Raw genomic sequence first — 22,495 nt, forward strand, 5'->3', positions numbered from 1 at the left:
AGATCCTAGATCTATCCGTGGTAGTGCCATCGTATAGCGACTCATAGTAATGTTGAAATTGTCTAATGATTTGTGTAGGGTCGTGGGTAAGCCTCCCTGAGTTGTCCCTGATAGGGTTGAGCCTGTTTAGGGCCATTCTGTTGCTCAACTTTCTGGCCAGCATAGTATCTGGTTTGTCACCCTTTTCATAATAAATTTGCGAAGTGAGACGCATAGCTCTCTCAGCCTTTTGGAAGAGAAGAGTCTTAAGCTTGAGTCTCAATTCCTTAATCTGGTTGAGTAAAAGAGATGAGGGGTTCTTGGCATGAAGCAGTTCTAAGCGTCTCACTTCAGCTTTCAAGGAGTTCGCCCTGGAGATGGCTTGCTTACGTTTAATAGAGGAAATTTTGATGAGCTCCCCCCTGACAGTGGCCTTATGGGCTGCCCACCTAATCCCCTGTGAGGTATCTCCCACCAGGTTGCGACCAAAAAAAGAGGATATCTCCGAAGTCAGTTGCAACTTAACCTCTTGGTCCACTAAGAGGGACTCATTGATGCGCCACCTGCTGACCGGGCGCGGGACCAGAGAAGAGAAGGCTACCTGAACAGTAGCGTGATCAGACCATGAAATCTCTGAGTGTTCAGCCTGGACTACCTCTGCCAGCAGGGGCGCATCCATAAATACGAAGTCAATGCGGGAGTAAGTGTCATGGGGGTTAGAATAAAAGGTATGACCTGTCTCCCCTGGGTGAAGCGCTCTCCAGACATCCCATGTTCCCGTGTCTGCCAGGAATTTAAGTAAACATTTGGGGGTGGATCTAGCACGACCTCGAGGACCATCTAATGAAGCGTTAAAGTCGCCTGCAATGATTAATTTACCTTCTTTATGCGACAAGACTTTGGAAGAAAGCTTAGCTAGGAAGGGGCGTAAACCTTCAGAGGGGGCGTAGACAGCTACTAATGTCAATACCAAACCGTTGGCATCTCCAGATAGGATCAAATATCTGCCGTCAGGATCTCTAATAACATTCTTAACCGTAAAGTTGAGCCTCTTATGAAGGACTATGGCTACACCACACTTCTTATGTGGGGCTGAAGCGAAGTAGGTCTGGGGATATTGCTTATGCCAGAATTTGGGTTCTTTGCTATGGACATAGTGCGTTTCTTGTAGAAATATAATATCCGCCTTCCCTTGTTTATAATATTGACAAGCAAGGCGTCGCTTTTGCGGGGCGTTAAGGCCCTTTACGTTATGAGTAAAAACTGTTAAAGGATTAGCATAGTTATGGGAGACACCCTGAGGGGACCTCGATTCAGCCGTTGTGAATAACATTATAGAAGATAATGGTGGTGCGGCCATAGTTACCCAGCCAAGGAAAAATCCTATAGAGAGCCCTATAATTCAACCCTTGATTTAGGTAGGTGTGCAAGCAGACTTTACTCCATCGACTAGCATTCCGGCTAAGAAGGATAGTACATATAAAAACTGGCATAACATGAAACAAAAATAAGAGAACTCGCTGCCTTAATAGACTACCTGCTGTAAAGAGAGAAGTAGGTATTCTAGTCTGACAGCAGGTCTGGCTAACAACAGCATGTAAAACAATACTCAACATTAACATAAAAAACAGAGAGACATGTAACCACATGCCCCGAGCGAACATTAAACTAGCTGCAGTCAGAGACCGCAGTTTAGTCCGGGGCTATAGCACCTTCGTACATGCCGGGATAGCACGACAAATGCTCCAACCGTTGAAGCCACTCAAAAGTGCATAATTCTTATGCAGGCGACCGGTGGCGGTTATTGGCTGTTAAACACAAAAAAAAACACAGCCTATGGGAAAATGTGTGGTGAAATAGGAACAGACACCAGGGAGAATCAACCAGGGTTGGAGGATGTAGATCCAGGACTGGAGGGGTTACTGGTGAGGTCTTCAGCCCTTTCGTGCCCCCTTCGACTATGGCCTGGAACGCTAGACCATTCAGGCTGAGGTGGAGAGAGTCTCTTGGGGGGAGGGGAGACCGGTGAGCGAAGTGGTTTCTCCACTTTCAGTCCCAGCTTTTGTAGGATCTCGGGTATAAATTGTGGATCAGAGATGACGAGTTGCCGTCCTTTGTGGGGGATAATGAGTTTAAAGGGGAATCCCCATTTATATCGGATTCCGTGTTTAGCCAGGACTGTGGTGAGGGGTTTCAGGCCCCATCTTCTGCTGAGGGTAATAGGAGACAGATCCGGGTAAATAAAAATGTTAGCCTCTTGGAATGTCACCTGCGGGAGATTGCGGGAGGCAGTAATGATTGCTTCTTTGGTGCTGTAATAATGAAGTTTGGTTATGATATCCCTGGGGGGATTACCCTCTTTAGGTTGTGCTCTTAGAGCTCTGTGTGCTCGATCCATACGGAATTCCGTATCTGGGAGATCGGGGAGGAGGTGGCGGAATAATGCCAAAAGATACACTTGAATCTCCGTAACAGACTCAGGGATCCCCTTTATTCTTAGGTTGCTGCGTCTATCCCTGTTCTCCTGATCTTCCCTGGCGTCATAGAGCTCAGCAATGTCTGCGCGCATTTCATCTATGTCCGTGCCCACCTGCTTGCAGTAGGCCCAGACCCCATCCAAGCCCTGCTCCGTTGCGTGGATCCGCTCCCCGAGAGCAGCCACCTCGGTGCTTATTTCTCTAACTGTGTCAGCGTTTGAGGCCTTAATGAGCTTCTCGAGGTTAGAGTAAAGCTTTTGTAGGTCCGCTTTGGTTACCCCCGTCAAGTCGGAACGCTTACCGTCCTGCCCCGAGTTGTCTCCCAGAGGTCGGGCGCCATCTTGGGCCGGCGCGCCCTTCTGCTTGCCGGCAAAGAGTTCCGGAATTCCGGGGTCCTGACTCCCCTGATTTTTCTTGGGAGGCATCCCTAGGAGTTCAGTGGTGACACGCTGATGTGCTAATCCACGAGAGTGGGAAAGGACGGGGCCCGGGCAGCTGATTTGTGGCTAGATCTGCCGGAGCTATTCAGCCATGCGTCCTCCCGGAAGTCAGGTCAGGCGCCGCCCCAATAAAATATCTTTTTAAAGCAAACCTGAGCAAAAATAAACTTATGAGATAATGAATTACTGTATATGTGTAGTACAGCTAAGAATTAGAACATTAGTAGCAATGAAAAGAGTCTCGTATTGTTTTCCAGTACAAGAAGAGGAAGCCTTTGCAGAGTGGTGCATAGTGCCCTTATAAATTTACCTGTTCCTGGCACTAGATTGGCTCTCCTTTTCCTCCATCAGCTCTCCTCTTCCTTCACTGAGTGGCGCTGCAATCCTGGCATACTCTTCTAGGTCCCGATCACATGATATGATATCGGGACCCAGGGGATGATGTCAGCGTTACAGCACAGCTCGGTGGTGGAAGATTCCACCACCCCTCTTCTACCACCAAGCAGCGCTGTAACACTGATATCATCCTCTTGATCCTGATCACATGTTATATTGTGCGATCAGGACTCAAAAGATGATGTCAGGATTGCAGCGCTGCAGGTGGAGGAAGAGAAGAGGAAGTCGAGAGCCAATTCAGCATCAGGAACAAGAAAATGTAAAGTGCTTCCTGCGCCACTCTGTATGGCTACATAAGGCAGCCCAAGTTTTGCTAGCTGAGGTTGCCCTGCCCTGAGTTGTCTCACACAAGATAACTTGGGCAGGGCTGTTTAAAGGTTAAAAACAAAATCCAATTAGCCAACCTCATCCAATTTGAACAAGTGGGGTTTGTCTAATATTGGAAAGCTATGAATTGAACAGTATAATCCTCGAGATAAACTTTATCCATGAAAATAGCTAGGTCTTAGTCGCCCCACTAACTCTGGAACATTGAAGTCAACTGGTTTCTCTGTAGCTTACTTGGACTACTAGGCAGAGCCGGGACAAGGTCCTCTAGCACCCAAGGCTGAGACAGCAAAGTGCGCCCCTCCATCCCTGCCTCCCCATCCATCACACACTGATTGCTATTAGATTAAGAGGCGCCACAGGGCCCACAACCTCCCCAAAACCTTCATATCTAGTTATCTGGCTTGCAGTCACTGCCATGTATCCCTTTTATTATTTCTTTCTGCTTCAAACACAATTAGGAATGACAGCTGAATGAATTCTGCGCCCCCTCCCACCCTGCGCCCTGAGGCTGGAGCCTCTCCAGCCTATGCCTCGGCCCGGCCCTGCTACTAGGCAATCTACAGCACATACCAGGGCCCTGGCAGTCTATGCCATGCCCTTTCCTAAAAGCCACAAGTGGAAGTGAAAGGCAGTGCACCCTGTGGATTATAGTAGTGGTCAACTATGCAGGAGTGCAGTGGTCAGGGCCGGTTCTCTCATGAAGCAAGATGAAACATTTGCATCAGGTGTAGAGATCACAGGGGCAGCATGTTTGTCCTGTGTTTACACTAACAGCGTACAGTCAGAGTAGGAGGAGAGTCAGGTGAAGAGGTCATCATTGGGGAAAAGCAGCTTGTTGTGCTGTGTGAGGAGAGGAGAGGCAGATGCGCAGCAGTGTTTTATTTGACTTACACAGCAGAAGGGAGGAGTTGGCACTGCAGTCCTGACTGAGGAGGAATGTCATGGCTGAGGGTGAGCAGTTTGTTTATCACAGACTCACAGCTACCTAGTGTGCCATTGTGTTGAGCTGCAGCATGTCATGTGAGAATTGGAGCAGAGTAAATTGTCGAGTGTTGTGCGATCATGCCAAATCGGGAGGGGGGGCGGGGTGCATCCTCACAAGTTTGCCACAGGCAGCAAAAAGTCTAGAACTGGCCCTGGCAGTGGTCACATGAAAGGTTATCTTTAAGAAGAAAAAATAATATGTTTGTATTCAGGAACTCTGTACTTTTGGAGATTGAGGAAGGTGTATGTTTCTATCAGGCTTAATTAGTAATGCAGTGCAAGGAAAATATATGTATGAATAATCCCCTACACCAACCATTTAAATCATCTCTTAATTCATCTGGCTCCAAAAATTTCAAACTCAGTCCCTTCAGCCAAGAGGATATTAATATTTATAGTGTGCTGATTGTTATATATTACAGGTGTGGTCATCCTGCAGGCTCCCTTCAATGTGTATGAGGGGGAAGACCTTATACTGGCATGTCACAGTTATCCTGGGTATCCAGTAGTGCGGACATCATTCTACAAAGATAGAATCCCCATTGAGCCCACACTCGAGAATCTCAGCATATTAAGAATTCCAGGAAACAGTAATATAATTGGAAAATACAGATGTGAACGATTGTTATCACTGTCCACTGGTTATGCATCTTTTGCAGATGAAATATATATAGGCCCTGAACACATCAAAGGTAATTTTCTTCTTAGTACATGTTTCTCTGCAATATTGAAGCATATGTATGTTGCATTTACATCAACACCAACATCCTGATGGCATCATGAATTGGTACCCTAGACAGAATGAAGTCTTAACCAGATCCCACAGCTGGCTACGCCCAAAGAGAATACTGTTTTACATAATATTTACTTGATTACTATATTTATTTATTTACAAAACTGGCCTAATGTATTAAATGTTCTTGGTTGTGCAGCATTTCACCAATATAATCCTCTTAACTGAATACAAAATATGTAATAAATGCCCCATATCTGATCCTTAGACTCTTGTGGCTGGCAGGTCTAGCAACACTGCTCCACACTTTCTTGTACCATGTCACACTGTCTTCATCAATGGAAAATGGGCTGATGAGAGTCTTCCAGGCCATAGATTTTTTTACAACTTCACACAACTCTTTATTCTATGCAACCATCTAGATTTTGTGTCCAGAAAGGTGGAGACACTAATTTTGTAGACCCTATCCCTGAGCCAAAGCTTACTGACTAACTGATATGACTTTAGGACTTACAACTTTGGGGCGGTATCTTGAGAGAATGTCAGAATATTTCCATTTGGATCAATGTTTAGGAACAAGGGCCTCTTCCTCTCACCTTTTGATCTAATCTACTGACCCCTTATTTATTAATGAGAAGTAAAAAAAACTGTAAAAATATTGTATTGGAAAAAGACACAATGGACCATGTGTGCAAGCTACTTATCACCCGACATTGCTCAGGATTTACTGGCAAATTAAATTCAGGCTTAAGCGATGTCTCAGTGAGAATAGCCTCACTCAGGCGGACAGTAGTTATCCGCCTAAGTGTTGCTTGCGGTGATGGGTAGTGAGGCATTTGTGCTGTGGTGTTGTCCTTCAGCACCACAGCATTACTGCCTCGCTCCCCTGGGAGATCTTCTGCACCCATTGCTTGCCACAGCTTCAGCCCCAGGCTCTCCAGATTCACTCAACGCCTGCCCCTACGTGCCAGGCATCCCTGGCACCATTGCTCTCTGAACCGTTGGACCGGGACTTCTGCCACTGTTCCCCTCTGCTTCCAACATCTAAAACAGAACACTGGAGACGCAGCAAAGCATCTTAATAGCTCTCTTAAGGGCTCCCCATTGGCCGACTAGGTGGACCAACAGCCTGTATGGGTAAGAAAGAGTTTAAAAAAAATTTAGAGGGGCATTCCAATTTTTGTTTTTAATCTACTGAAGGATTTCTCTAACCCCTTCTCATCTGCGCAGGCAGGTATAGCCAGGATGGCAAAATCAGCCTTATTAGGCCATACCAGCCCAAATGGTACATGATACCGGGGGCTCTGTAAGAGAGGGGTGACAAAGCCTCCCCCTCTTCTACAAAGTAATTAATGGACTAGGGATTCATCCCCAACTCTGGTGCCCAGGAAGAGGTGGAGGAAACTATCCCATGTAAGTAGAGATAAACCCTTGGGATTAAGGTAGCATCTGGGAGCCCCTTTTAATAAGGTGAATCCTAGATGTCTGTCCCTTTCCAGGTAAATAGACATAGAGGGTCACTTTTGAACTACTACCTATTTAGGGATTAGAATAGTAAACCTTTTTAGTGAATAAAAACCCCTTCTTTGGTTTTTCATCTGTCACTACATTCTTCTTTTAAATCTGTCTTCTCCTTTAAATTTTTATTGAAGTATCCTCCTGCTTTGTTTCTGGGCAACCCCAGTGCTGTCGGTCCCTGCCCCACCACTCTGGCGACCAAGCACCGCATTGCTGCACTACCCTACCCACTGTGAGCATTTGCTGCACTGCTCATTCTTGCTAGATCTCCTGCACTACACTATTAAGGAAGCCCTCCCAAAACATCTTCTAGTCTTCTGCTGAGGCTCCCCATTTTTGTATCAACCAATGAGAATCCTCCCTTAAGAGGATTTTCATTGGTCAGTTTAATGGACCAATAGCATTCCTCCTTAGGGAAGATTCTTATAGGTTGAATTCCTGGATCAATGGGGAGCCCTGGTGGGAAGCTAAAAGATGCTTTGTCAGGGCTCCCTGGATAGTATAGCAACGGAGAGCTGGCAAGAAGGAGAAGTAGGGGACAAGAAAGGTTTTTTTTTTTAATTTCTACTTTATTTTTATACTAAATTTTATACTAAATGGGTAAGGAGGCAAAAATTATTACATCTACCTATTTAAAAGACGGGCATTTTGGGTCTCCTGAGTAAAGAATGTAGCCTACAGGTACCACTGTACAACACTCACCCCTTAAATATTGCAGAGGGATCAACTTCCGATCACTGCGGGAAACAATATACAGTATGAGCGTGTAACTTAAGAATTAACATTATTACATTTTCTGCAGTGCTTTACTATTATTTTGAATGTATATAGAATCTTTTGTAGCACTGTACAACAAAGAATACAAAGTATACACTATTACTAAACAGTGATAGGGTACGGGTAATACACAACTGAAGAAGTCAGCTAATTAATTGTACATAGAATTGGGTAATCTGTACCCAGATAATGCTGGCCATACATCACTCAATGTATGGCCAGATCGACCATTAGATAGATCCCTCTCTAATTGAATCTGATCAGAGAGGGATCTATTGCCTGCCCATACACTGCCCAACAATTTCCAATATATTTCAGCACGAAATCGTCCTGCCGGGCCCCCCAAGGGTAATGTGTCCCCCTCATGCCTGTGCTCTGTGTTTTAAAGTCAGGCCTCTCTGCCAGTATGACTCCTGGCCTTCTCCGTTGCCCACTACCATAGAGAGCGCCAGTATCTTTTGATTCGGCACATGCTGTGATGTCACACATGCACCAGTGTCACGTGGTACAGGCGCTCATGGCAGAGTGGTGAGACTTTGAAATACGAGGAGGGCTCAGGGCACTTTACATTTCGGGGACACCAGCTGGGGGTCTGTTAGGTCCATCAGTCATTACGATATCAAATGCAGTTACCTTCTCAAACTAGATCAAGCCCTTACGACCAAGATTTTTCCACCATTCCCAATCCAATTTTACCAATTTTGTCCAGAAATTATCAAAAAATGATGGAGCTGCTATTTTGCAGTACCAACTCTCTTACAATTCGATAACTTTATTGACTCGGAAGGCTGATCGGGCCTCAACATCAAGCTTGCCTGGAGAGGTGAGTTTTCAGGTTCCATCAAAAATGGTGAAAATGTGATGAACAGATCATGGAAGGAAGTTCCCAGGGCCGGTTCTAGACTTTTTTCCACTTGAGGCAAGCGTGTGAGGATGCCGCCCCCCCCCCCCTCGATAGGTAGCCTGGAGGGGGTAGCAGCCAGGAATGGGGAGCAGCGGCCACAGCAGTAGGGAGGGGGGCAGACCCCCCCTCCCTCACCTGGGGCTCCCCTGTCCAAGCTCCCCCTCCACTGAAATGTGGTGGCTGGCATTGCAGGAAGTGACTCGGCGAGCGGTGGAGTGCAAGGAAGTAAGTGAGTAATTCCCTGTTCCCTGTTCGCTGACCCAGGTGAGGGAGGGGGGGGTCTGCCACCCTGCTCATGTAGGGTGGTCTCTAAAAATAAGTGTGGATATGTAAGAGGGGGCTAGACTGTAAAGTGCTTTTTAGGTTTGAGTTAGAATCTTGAATTGTACCCTCTGTTTAATAGACCCAGTAGAGGGACTGACAGAGAGATGGATGAGTGGTGGCACAGAGTTTATGATAGACTGTAATGGGGCCACCCGGTTAGCAAGTAGGCCACAGAGGAGAGAGTTGCAATAATCAAGTTTGGAAATATTCAAAGCTTTTCACGAGTAATTTTAGTGCAAGAGTGGGGTTAATGAGAGAGATGTTATTAAGGTGGAGACACTAGGAGGTGTATAGTTTATTAATATGTGGTTTTAATGAGAGAGTCACATCAAGTATTACATCTAGGCAGAGATCCTGTGGAGCAGGGGTTTTTAAAGTCCAGCCAACACTGATTGTTATATATAATATGGTGTAGGAGTTAGCGCTTTTGCCTTGCAGTGCTGGGTCTCCAGGGCATATCCCAGCCAGGGAACTATCTGCATGGATTTTGTATGTTCTCCCTGTGTCTGCACGGGTTTCCTCCCAAAACATACAATTAAGTTAATTAGCTTCCCACTAAATCAGCCCCCAGACTACGATACATTCACTGGCATACAACTATGATTGGACAGTGAGCCCCTCCGAGGGACAGTTAGGTGACATGACAATATACTCTGTACAGTGTTGCAGAAGATGCAGAAGATGTTGGCGCTACATAAATAATAATAATAATAGTAAAGATATTAATCTAGTAGAAACTCTTAGATTTAGAAGTCTGTAGATCATTAATCACTTTGACTAGGGCTGTTTCCATTGAGTGACTGGGGTGGGAAGCCAGATTGAAGGTGCTCAAACCATTAGTGGTAAAGTAACACACCAAGTCTGAGTGAACATGTTGCTGAAGTAATTTGAAAGAGAAGAGAAAAAGGGAGAGAGGGCAGTAGTTTGGCAGGGCAGTAGGATCCAGGAGGTTGAGGGAAAGGTTGAAGTGAAAAATTAGTTATGATGGAAGAGGAAGGGTAAGTAATAAGGTAAGGAGAAAAGGCAGTGGGACGTGATTTAGAGATTAGAGAGTAGAGTATGTAAGGACTAGGCTTCTCTCTGGCGCTGTTTCCGGGTTTTGCATTACAAACATTATTATCTATATATATAATAGACTAAGTGCCTCAACCTTCAAGCAAGAAGAAGAAGTACTTTGCATGAGAAAATGTATGCGTGCTCAAACACCAAGTTTAAGGCCTCTTTTCCACGGACTGTTGAGCTGTGTGCTCAGCAAGCAGTTACCAGGCAGCAGCAAGCAGTTACCAGGCAGCAGCAAGCAATTACCAGGCAGCAGCAAGCAATTACCAGGCAGCAGCAAGCAATTACCAGGCAGCAGCAAGCAATTACCAGGCAGCAGCAAGCAGTTATCATGCAGCAACAAGCAGTTACCAGGCAGCAGTGAGCAGATACCAGGCAGCAACTAGTGTTGGGCGGCGAACAGTGTTCGCCACTGTTCGGGTTCTGCAGAACATCACCCTATTCGGGTGATGTTCGAGTTCGGCCGAACACCTAGTGGTGTTCGGCCAAACTGTTCGCGTTCGCCCGAACGGCTCAATTCCTGGCCGAACCTGGCCGAACAGGGCCCCTGTTCGGCCGAACAGGGCACTGTTCGGCCGAATACGGCCCCCCTATGGGGTCGCAGGCATAAGGGGGGAGCATGCCCCGATCGCAGGGGGGGGCGGAAATTCCCCCCACCCCCTCCGCTAGCGCTCCCCCCTCTGCCCGCTTCCCCATACAAAAGTTTAAGGAAAGTACCGGTGGTAGTGGATGGCCTGGCAGTGGCACTGTGGAGTGAGGAGGAGGAGTCCGGAGAGTGACGCGTTGAGGGAGGCCGGGCAGCGGGCGTGAGCTCAGAGAAAGGGCGGAAGTACCACAAGGGTACTACCGCTGAACCGCACGCTGCCCGGCCTCCCTCAACGCGTCACTCTCCGGACTCCTCCTCCTCACTCCACAGTGCCACTGCCAGGCCATCCACTACCACCGGTACTTTCCTTAAACTTTTGTATGGGGAAGCGGGCAGAGGGGGGAGCGCTAGCGGAGGGGGTGGGGGGAATTTCCGACCCCCCCCCCCCGCGATCGGGGCATGCTCCCCCCTTATGCCTGCGACCCCATAGGGCCCCTAAAAGCGGGATGTTCGGGGAGTTCGGGGTTCGGCCCGAACATGCCGAACATCGCGGTCATGTTCGGTGAACTTTCCCGAACCCGAACATCCAGGTGTTCGCCCAACACTAGCAGCAACAAGCAGTTTCCAGGCAGCAGCAAGCTGTTACCAGGCAGCAGCAAGCAGTTTCCAGGCAGCAGCAAGCAGTTTCCAGGCAGCAGCAAGCAGTTTCCAGGCAGCAGCAAGCAGTTTCCAGGCAGCAGCAAGCAGTTTCCAGGCAGCAGCAAGCAGTTGTAAGAGTTTGAGAGGCATTTTACTGCCTATCAATTGTCCGTGGAAAAGAAGCCTACCCTAGCAAATCTGGCTTTGCAAATCTGGCTTAATTGGCTATTCATGAGGCAATGCTCATGCAAATTTGCTTTTGCATGCCAAACTATGCAGGGTCAAAAAACCAATACCGCAAAGCGGTCGCCCTTCTACATGCCAGTGATGAGCGAAAATGCAAAAATTTGTTTCGATAAATTTTTACAGAATTTTCGCCTAATTTTGTTTTGACGGGCAAATTTTCCATCTAATTTTTTCACGTTAATTTTCGCCTAATGCCAGTCATTTTCGCATTACTTGCGTATAATTGCGGACATTTTCCACATAAGGGCATTAGCGCCCGCATTCAGAGAAGTTTCTTGCGCATTATTGCTGGCATTTTTCCGTATAAACGTCCGCATAGATTGAATTTCCATGCGGATTATTGTGGACATTTTTCCGCATAAGGGCATAAGCATCCACATACAATGAATTTTCGATGCTGGTCGAAAACGCAAATATTTCTGAAGATTTTCGTGAAAATTCGCCCAAAAATGAAAACGGGATTTTCGAGGCGAAAATTCGCAAGCAACACTGCTACATGCTACAGTAGCACTATCCAGGAGCGCCACGGGGAGGGTTCCCAATGCCCCCTTCTTATACAACCGGGGGAACAAAGGGTCCCAGGCTCTCTCACTGCCTGGGAACCACAGCGACACCCCCCCCCCCAAGCGTGGCCAGCGTCGGGGAGAGCCGTCCACACCCACCTCCCAATATTAAAAACAGGCACTTACCTTAACATCCATTGCGTTCTACTACATGCGCATTAACTTGGGGGCACCACATGAGAAAGGAGTGAAGCATGGGTCACCCCGAGCTTTAGAGCTCAGAGCTGGCTCACATACAGCACTCCAGAGGGGGGGAGGACAGGTGCAGACAACTCACTCCAGGGCTCACACCATCGGAGCAAGCCGTCCACCACCTGCCTCCAAAGGATACAAACTGCAAAAAATGCTTTCCATGAGAAAATGAATGCGCATGTAGCAGAATGCAATGGGCGTTAAGGTAAGTGCCTGTTTTTAATACTGGGAGGTGGGTGCAGACGGCTCTCCCCGGTGCTGGCCACGCTTGGGGGGGGGGGAGGGAAGAGTCGCCTGCGGCACCTAGCCTCCCCCTCCGGGGTGCCGCTGTGGTTCCCAGGCAGTGAGAGAGCCTGGGACCCCGCGGTCCCTCCGGTTGTATAAAAAGGGGGCATTGGGAATCCTCCCTGTGGCGCTCCTGGATAGTGCTAATGTAGCATGTAGAAGTCATTTTCGCATCGAAAATCCTGTTTTCGTTTTTTGGAAAATTTTCACGAAAATCTTCAGAAATATTTGCGTTTTCGACCAGCATCGAAAATTCATTGTATGCGGATGCTTATGCCCTTATGCGGAAGAATGTCCACAATAATCCGCATGGAAATATAGACTATGAATGTATTTTGTAGGTACTGATCTTTTGCAGGAACGGATCTTTTGCAGATACTGATCTGTTGCATGTGTGCAGCATCTTTGTGTGCATCATCTTGCAAATATTTCTATCTGATGGGGAGTGCAGCTCAATAGAATAGACTGTGTAGGTGTGGCTCTCATACTACATGGAAGGGGGTAAAATTGGTCTGTGATCTTTGATTTTTCCAAAGACTTTTATCTGATGTGTGTACCCACCTTTATTCATTCTTGCTTCAAGGTTGAGGCACGTACTCTATTAGATAGATAGATAGATAGATAGATAGATAGATAGATAGATAGATAGATAGATAGAAGATGCGGCGTATGCTACGACGCGGGATGGCTAGTTGTTATTATTTAGTATTTACAGTATATAGTGCTGAAATCTTCCACAACACTTCACAGAGTATATACTGTATATATCTTTACCCAAGAGGTGGCGCTCAAGGTACACGTGTAGATGTTAGCACATATAGAAATACAGGCAAATTATAGCAGACAAAACAAATGAGTCCTTGATGTTAAATATAGTCCACAATCAATTGTAGATATCTCCAGTTCAAAGGACGAATATAATGAGTTCCAGCAGAATCAACGTCTCAGGCATTAACCACCACCAGCACCCTTTGTGTGCCACTCACCGAATTGACTGACCACCAGGTCAGTATGAGCCTTGGGACAGTTCCCAGGTCGTCCCCCACCTTTCCGACCACATCAACAATCCACTTTAGTCCCAGAAGGTTTCTTCAATGTCAATCACCTCAAAGAAAACTCCACATAGTGTGATACCGTATAAAAATTGTATTTATTTAAAACATATTGCACTCACATGCTCCAAAGGATAAAATCGCCTAGAGTTTTAAAACGGGCTCTCCCCCGTATGGATGGCCAGGGCTGGCAGGCTACAGATCCGCCGGGCTCTCTCCCATCACCGCCGCGCGCTCGGTGTGTGGTGGATTCCCTTCCGCGTACCGCCTCGCCGCCTCCACGCCAGTCCGTGTAGCCTCAGTCCCGCTTCCGCATCAGGCTCCGCCCTATCGATTTCGTCACACAGTGACTCATCAGGGGCATGGAGCCTGATGCGTGCTGCGGGGATACTTATGGGACAATGCACATCTCGCGCATGCTCCCTCCAAACTTCCCAAAAGCCTGCAAACCCGCCATCTAGTGTTCGATTTACATATTGCACCAAGTTTAAATGCCAATACAAGCCACATCTACTAAGGCTATCCTATTAATATGATCATTAAGATCATTTTATCTGACTGTAAAAGACGCCATCATGCCAAAAATAATTGCGTTCTAAAGCGAATTTAAGTAACCTCAAAATATATATTCTCTGGTCATCTTTAATTTTCCCTTGTCGTTTGAAAAAATAGTCCACCGCCTCCAGTCCCAGTTCATGCTTAATATTAGTATATAATGAGGCGACATCCATTGTCACCATAATTTCCTCCTCATTCAGTTCTTCCCCCTGTATGACCTGAAGCATATGCTTCGTGTCCTTCAGTATATTGGGCAGGTCCTCCACCAAGGGTTTCAAAAACTCATCCAGATATTGTCCCAACCTGTGTGTGACCGATCCTATCCCACTAATTATGGGACGTCCGGGGGGTTCAGTTTTATTTTTGTGCATTTTTGGAACCTGATAGATAATAGGTATCCTCGGCCGGGAAAGCCTACAGGTTATGGATGGAGGGTGGATGGGGGTGGGGGTAGAGGGGAGATGTATAGCACCACATACAACCTGGCGGATGGCAGGAGTGGTATACCACACACCACATGCAACCCCAAAGAAAGTTGTATGGAGATAATTATAATTATTTTTAGCACACAGATGTATTGTAGTATGCATTAATTGAGGGATCTCTCACCTCTAAGAGGGTATCGTATAATGTTTTTTATTTTTAGGATTTTTAATCTTAATGATCATATTAATAGGATAGCCTTAGTAGATGTGGCTTGTATTGGCATTTAAACTTGGTGCAATATGTAAATCGAACACTAGATGGCGGGTTTGCAGGCTTTTGGGAAGTTTGGAGGGAGCATGCGCGAGATGTGCATTGTCCCATAAGTATCCCCGCAGCACGCATCAGGCTCCATGCCCCTGATGAGTCACTGTGTGACGAAATCGATAGGGCGGAGCCTGATGCGGAAGCGGGACTGAGGCTACACGGACTGGCGTGGAGGCGGCGAGGCGGTACGCGGAAGGGAATCCACCACACACCGAGCGCGCGGCGGTGATGGGAGAGAGCCCGGCGGATCTGTAGCCTGCCAGCCCTGGCCATCCATACGGGGGAGAGCCCGTTTTAAAACTCTAGGCGATTTTATCCTTTGGAGCATGTGAGTGCAATATGTTTTAAATAAATACAATTTTTATACGGTATCACACTATGTGGAGTTTTCTTTGAGGTGATTGACATTGAAGAAACCTTCTGGGACTAAAGTGGATTGTTGATGTGGTCGGAAAGGTGGGGGACGACCTGGGAACTGTCCCAAGGCTCATACTGACCTGGTGGTCAGTCAATTCGGTGAGTGGCACACAAAGGGTGCTGGTGGTGGTTAATGCCTGAGACGTTGATTCTGCTGGAACTCATTATATTCGTCCTTTGAACTGGAGATATCTACAATTGATTGTGGACTATATTTAACATCAAGGACTCATTTGTTTTGTCTGCTATAATTTGCCTGTATTTCTATATGTGCTAACATCTACACGTGTACCTTGAGCGCCACCTCTTGGGTAAAGATTTGTTAATGATTAAGAGGAGGCGAACAGGTGTCATTTAAGTTTTCCACTGTGAGCGCTACCTCTTGGGTTTTAATATACTGTATATAGTCTTGTCACTAACTGTCCCTCAGAGGAGCTCACAATCTAATCCCACACCATAGTTGTGACGAATATTACGAAAGTCGTGCGCGTAAGCGCCATCGACTTTCGCATGGTCGTGCACAGTTCCTGTCAGTCTTGGGTAAATGCACAATAGATGTCAATTTCCCTCTCTCTTACTGAGTACAGTAACCTCCCCCACATCCTGTGTCAGGAAAGAATTTCACAAGTAGCCAGACCACCTGGGGAGCAGCATTTGGTACATAGCTCATCTTTCCCCAAAAGGAAAACCAGCTCAAACTGGTTGAGATTCAAAATTTCCCTCCAAGCGTATAGCTTCACACAAAGGGAACGTTAACTTATTAATAATTCAAAATAGGTTTGTCACAGCAAGACCAAAATTACATTTCCTGATACCTAGGAAACAGGTCTATAATTCACATGAATTATCCTTCTCTAGCTATCAGGAATCAATTGAGAAACCGCTTTATCCGGCATGCGTAGAGCAAATTCGTTAGACTAGGCGTGTATAGTCTCATTTAATACAGAGTCGCATGCTGCTTATGAATATGGTCTCGGATCTGCGATGCACCCATCTGGGGCGGAATTACACAAATTATTAATAATTGGTACATTCCTTGCTCCAAGTCTGTGGGTGGTAACCTGACTTGCCAGGAGGTAACCCTGCCTCCAACACACCTACTTTCCAGGTAGTGACCGCCCCAAAACTCTGGTCAGTAAAAAGCGTTTGCAAGGAACTCCACCCAGTTCTTCAATTTACATCGACTAGGGAAGTCCAGACATGTGCTCACGGAAGAACCGGGCGCATGTTGTGTACAAAGGACTTTTAAGCTGAATGCCTACGTTTAAACTGGACTATTTTCTTCATGATTCAAATGGACTGCTCAGCTAACTAAGTAAGAACTTTCTGTTTTATTCCTTTTATTTTTAAGCTCTGTGTTTTATATGTTAATAGGTGTATATAACTGTATGTAATGCATTTGTGTTATTAAACGTTTAAAAATCGTTTAGCGGTTATGACCTGTTGCTGAACATACACAATCGTACCTATTCTCCTGAACTCGCTACCCTGTGTTTAATAGAAGTATACATTTATAACCCGTATGCGAGAACCCGGCCCAGACATAACGATCTGGCCCAGATTCTTGCATACTGCTAGGGGTTACTAAAGTGTTCTCGAAGTCCTAGTAAAATTACAGTAGCGGGCTGTGTAACTCGCTTGGTGGCAGATCTTTGAATTGTATATGTGTGTGGAGTGATTCGGTTGGTATCAGAACGCTCCCTTCGCGAGTCAGTTCATCAAATTGCGAATGCGGGTTACCCTTCGTGATGAACAAATGACCGTGTAAGAGGATTTCTGACGCTGATCGATTTACCCCATCCGCAGACCGGCTCGCGGTCTGTGACATTTGTTTGGCAGCTTTTTGGGATTTGTGTATGTTCAGAACATCAACGGCAACGTTATTTGATTAACCTGCCAGAACAGATCAAAAATCTGTGGTTGATAACCGGTGCATTACCATTTATATAGACTAAACGTGTAGCACAGAGTTCCCCCCCAATCTCTTTTCCTATCCTATCTTTTATTTGGCGAAAATGGCTGCAGCAAGATACAAGAAAATGTCAGTGGCAGACCTAGTAAACTTGTGTGAGGAAAAAGGCATTGTGACTTATAGAAAAAAGAAATCGCAATTGATTGAGGACTTGTTGCGACTGGATACCCAGCCGGAGCAGATGCTGGGAGAGCACACTCCTGGTTCAGACGGTGCTGTAACTGGGGCAGAGGAAAGTGAGCGGTTGGAGCAAAGCAACCCACTTCCAGACCCAGAGGAAAACGGGACCGCGTCTGAACCGGTCGCTGTAACTGCTGAGGAGCATGGTGGCCGGCAGGAGCCCGCCCATGCCAACCTGTTCTGTGTTCCTGATGCTGGAATGCAACCTGGATTACAAAGGCTGTTGGAGACAAATCCTGAGCTGTACATGCAGATTGTCAGAGAAAATGCTGACCGCGCAGAACGCCAGGCTGAACGGGAATCTTCAGAACGCCGGTGGCGGGCTGAGCAAGTAGCGGAAAGAGAGGAGAGAGAAGCCGCACGCAGACATGACCTTGAAATGGCCAAACTGCGAGCGCAAGGCCAAAATCCCTCGCAAAGTGCTCCGGAACCCCGGCCCACAGCAGGCCCGTTTGGGACTCCAAAGTTTAAGTTCCCAGAAATGGAGAAGGGAACCGACCCGGACACTTATTTACACTCCTTTGAAAAGACTTGTCGTCAGCATCATCTGCCCCAGGAGCAGTGGGCGAGATATCTGACACCCAACTTGCGGGACAAAGCGCTTGAGGCGTTTGTGGACTTACCCGCTGAGAAAGACAATGACTATGCTGCGATAAAAGCTGCAATTATCGCCAAATATCAGTTGACCCCAGAGGTCTATCGCAAAAAGTTTCGCTCCCTGCAGAAAGGCCCCACCGACTCTTACACCGACCTGGAGAGTCGCCTGCTGACCGTGTTCCGGCAGTGGTCGCGGGGCCTCAAAAAAGACTCTCACCAAGGTCTGGAGGACCTCATCGTACAGGAGCAGTTGCTGAACTGCTGCACTCCAGATGTCCGGCAATTTGTCTTGGAGCGGAAGCCTGAATCCGCCAAAGCTGCCGCAGAACTTGCAGACACTTTTGTGGCCACCCGTGTGCCGGACAGCCGCAAACCTCCAGCCCAGAGCTGGAGAGGGGGGAGACCTATGCAACCCAGCTCTCCTCCCCCTGCTAACCGTGGGAATCGGGTCCCACAGCCACAGAGGCCGGATGCTGCACCTGCTACTCATCCGCCTGATGCCACATATGTTCCGAAGTGTTACCACTGTGGACAGCGAGGACACCTCAAGTCTGCCTGCCCCGAGGTGAGGACGCCGTCTCCAGAGCCTAGCGCAGAACCGGCTAGCGCATCCTCTACTGCACACGCCTACCTCGTCATGGGAGCAGCAAATCCTCGACTTTCCGGAAATCATCAAGTCGTGGAAGTTAACGACCAGATCGCTGTTGGTTTCCGCGACACAGGCGCAGAGCTTACCTTGGTTCGCTCTCATCTTGTAGCCAGGGAGAATTTCCTGCCTAATGAGCGTGTCACACTTTTGGGAGTTGGTGGCACACACGCACGCATCGCCAAAGCTCGTGTTGTTCTCGATTGGGGAAGGGGCCGCCAGTCAAAAGTTGTGGGGGTGACAGATGACATCCCAGTGCCTGTGCTGTTGGGCACCGATCTTGGCACCCTACGATCCTTTTATGAACCTGTGATCAACACCCAGGATTGCCAGTCTGGCCCCACTCAGGTACTGTACAAGCTTGGGGTGGGACAGAGGGAGGCAGCAAGGGTAATGGTAACTAGCCCTCCTAGGGAAGGAGGCAAGGAAGAGGTACCTGTTTCTAATGGACAGCTGGCTAATCACGGTTTGTCTGACTCTAAACCTGTCACTGTTGTTCCAGATACCTGTGTACATGTGAAAAATGAACGTAACTGTGATGTTAATGTTGTACCAGATGTTGCTAATAGCTTTCATGCTGAATCTCACAGTGCTAAAAATGATGTATGTTCAAATGTGACAGTCTCTAATCTAAGAGGTAACAGTCTTGTTTTGCCTGGGTCATATCCGTCCAGGGCAGTGGAAGCAGGCCAGGTGTCAGAGCAGGCAGCTGGGGGCCTAGACCTCCCCTCCTGCTATGACAGCCAGAGTGCTCCACCATTGTCTGCTGTTAACAAACAGCTGGTGGAGACAGGCCGTTCCTTCCCTGTCTCACCCTTGCATGTCTTCCCCTTGCAGAAGCAACCCAGTGCAAAACTGCCCACAGGTCCACCCTCTATCCTTCCTGGAGAAGGGGCAAGCCTCGCCACCCAGGTAAAGGCTAATTCGTTTTTTAAAATGTACTCTAATGTCCACCTAGGTTGTGCTGACCAAAATGTTGTGCCAAGGTGTAGTCAGTTAGAGCAGGGGTATGCCACGCTGCTTCCAGATTCGCAGGCTGACACCCGAGAGTCAGGAAGTGACCCGGATGTCAGCCAGCGACTCTCTCCCTTACAGGAAGCGCTACGCAAACCCAGCCAGGCCTTTAGCGGTAAGCCTGTTGGTGTGCATCGCACCGTCTGCAAAGCGGACACTGGGACACACCGGACCATGAGGCCTTATGCTTCTGGTGAGTTGTCTAACGGGCAGTCAGATAAGAAGTCGAGAACCCGTTCAGTAGCTAAGCGCCGCGTAGAGCGGGTCATGCAGACCCACTCTGTGCGTCCGTCTGGTAGGGGAGAGATGTGACGAATATTACGAAAGTCGTGCGCGTAAGCGCCATCGACTTTCGCATGGTCGTGCACAGTTCCTGTCAGTCTTGGGTAAATGCACAATAGATGTCAATTTCCCTCTCTCTTACTGAGTACAGTAACCTCCCCCACATCCTGTGTCAGGAAAGAATTTCACAAGTAGCCAGACCACCTGGGGAGCAGCATTTGGTACATAGCTCATCTTTCCCCAAAAGGAAAACCAGCTCAAACTGGTTGAGATTCAAAATTTCCCTCCAAGCGTATAGCTTCACACAAAGGGAACGTTAACTTATTAATAATTCAAAATAGGTTTGTCACAGCAAGACCAAAATTACATTTCCTGATACCTAGGAAACAGGTCTATAATTCACATGAATTATCCTTCTCTAGCTATCAGGAATCAATTGAGAAACCGCTTTATCCGGCATGCGTAGAGCAAATTCGTTAGACTAGGCGTGTATAGTCTCATTTAATACAGAGTCGCATGCTGCTTATGAATATGGTCTCGGATCTGCGATGCACCCATCTGGGGCGGAATTACACAAATTATTAATAATTGGTACATTCCTTGCTCCAAGTCTGTGGGTGGTAACCTGACTTGCCAGGAGGTAACCCTGCCTCCAACACACCTACTTTCCAGGTAGTGACCGCCCCAAAACTCTGGTCAGTAAAAAGCGTTTGCAAGGAACTCCACCCAGTTCTTCAATTTACATCGACTAGGGAAGTCCAGACATGTGCTCACGGAAGAACCGGGCGCATGTTGTGTACAAAGGACTTTTAAGCTGAATGCCTACGTTTAAACTGGACTATTTTCTTCATGATTCAAATGGACTGCTCAGCTAACTAAGTAAGAACTTTCTGTTTTATTCCTTTTATTTTTAAGCTCTGTGTTTTATATGTTAATAGGTGTATATAACTGTATGTAATGCATTTGTGTTATTAAACGTTTAAAAATCGTTTAGCGGTTATGACCTGTTGCTGAACATACACAATCGTACCTATTCTCCTGAACTCGCTACCCTGTGTTTAATAGAAGTATACATTTATAACCCGTATGCGAGAACCCGGCCCAGACATAACGATCTGGCCCAGATTCTTGCATACTGCTAGGGGTTACTAAAGTGTTCTCGAAGTCCTAGTAAAATTACAGTAGCGGGCTGTGTAACTCGCTTGGTGGCAGATCTTTGAATTGTATATGTGTGTGGAGTGATTCGGTTGGTATCAGAACGCTCCCTTCGCGAGTCAGTTCATCAAATTGCGAATGCGGGTTACCCTTCGTGATGAACAAATGACCGTGTAAGAGGATTTCTGACGCTGATCGATTTACCCCATCCGCAGACCGGCTCGCGGTCTGTGACAATAGTCATATGTATATTATAGTCTAGTGCCAATTTAGGGGTAAGCCATTTAACTTATCTGTTTATGTTTTGGCATGTGGTAGAAACAGGAGTGCTAAGGGAAAACTCACGTAGACACAGGGGGAACGTACAAACTCCTTGCAGATGTTGCCCTCTCTGGGATTTAAACAGGAGGCCCAACACTGGAAGGCGAGGGGGCTATCCTCTATACCAGCATGTTAACCCACTAACAGATTCAAAATCTAATATTCCTTCCAAAGTCTAGGGACAGTGTTGGGGGTAAGCCAATTACCTTACCACTATGGTCGGAGGGTCGTGATAGACCACACAGATCATACCAAAGCAGACATGGAGAGAGCAAACAGTTTGAATGACACGTAGACTGTATACTGGGTGGACCCAGGATTCTAGATCTGAGAGTTGATAGTGGTAACCACTTAGCCACCATGGTGTCTACTCTAGAATCAAACGTATGTTATCCAGAAACAACATTAGTGTTTATTAACCACTACCCAATGACCTGCTGCATTAAAATGCCCTGTTGGAGCCTTTTAAAGACTCCAGGATGTTTTAATGCGTCGCTTGCTCCCGCCTCCGCTGTGCACGCATGCACAATTCACAATTGGGGAAAAGTGTTCCCCTACCAAATCCCAATGCCTGGAATGAATGGACATGACCCCGACCAGGGGCCACCAGGGGCCATGTACATTCATAAGACAGAAAGTAGGATGAAGCTAATAAAATGTAAAGAAAAAAAAAAGGGAACACTCAACTTTTTTAATATGTATTGAGGGTATATATTCCTGTTATTTTACTACATAAGGGCTTGTAATTATGGACTGGACAAAAAAAACAAACAAAACAAAAACAGAAAATTGCACCTATATTTCCAGATAATATTTTGTCACCATACATTTTGATATATATTTGACATAATTTAAAGGGTGTAATAACCAGGACAAATGGGCAAATACAATATGTGAGTTTTAATTATTGTAGCATGTTTTATTTTAAAACTACAATGGCTGAAAACTGAGAAAGAATAATTTTTTCCCATTTTTTTCATATTATTCCCATTAAAATGCATTTAGAATAAAATATATTGCCCAAAAAAAGCCTGATTGGTGGTGAAAAAAAAAAAGGTATAGATCATTTTGTTGTGATAAGTAGTAATAAAGTTATTGGCGAATTAAAGAAAGGACTGT

The 22,495-nt window shown here is 46.7% G+C and overlaps 1 protein-coding gene across 1 annotated transcript in view; it reads left to right on the forward strand.

Annotated features, from left to right (window-relative positions):
* LOC137533559 (Fc receptor-like protein 3) overlaps positions 1 to 22,495 on the forward strand; it is a 106,670-nt gene that overhangs the window by 45,112 nt on the left and 39,063 nt on the right. Inside the window, exon 4 of the mRNA XM_068254926.1 lies at positions 5,029 to 5,298. Coding sequence (XP_068111027.1) covers positions 5,029 to 5,298 — 270 coding nt within the window. The remainder of the gene's footprint in view (positions 1 to 5,028; positions 5,299 to 22,495) is intronic.

This window comes from Hyperolius riggenbachi, chromosome 9, assembly GCF_040937935.1.
Source record: "Hyperolius riggenbachi isolate aHypRig1 chromosome 9, aHypRig1.pri, whole genome shotgun sequence".
NCBI classification, from domain to species: domain Eukaryota; kingdom Metazoa; phylum Chordata; class Amphibia; order Anura; family Hyperoliidae; genus Hyperolius; species Hyperolius riggenbachi.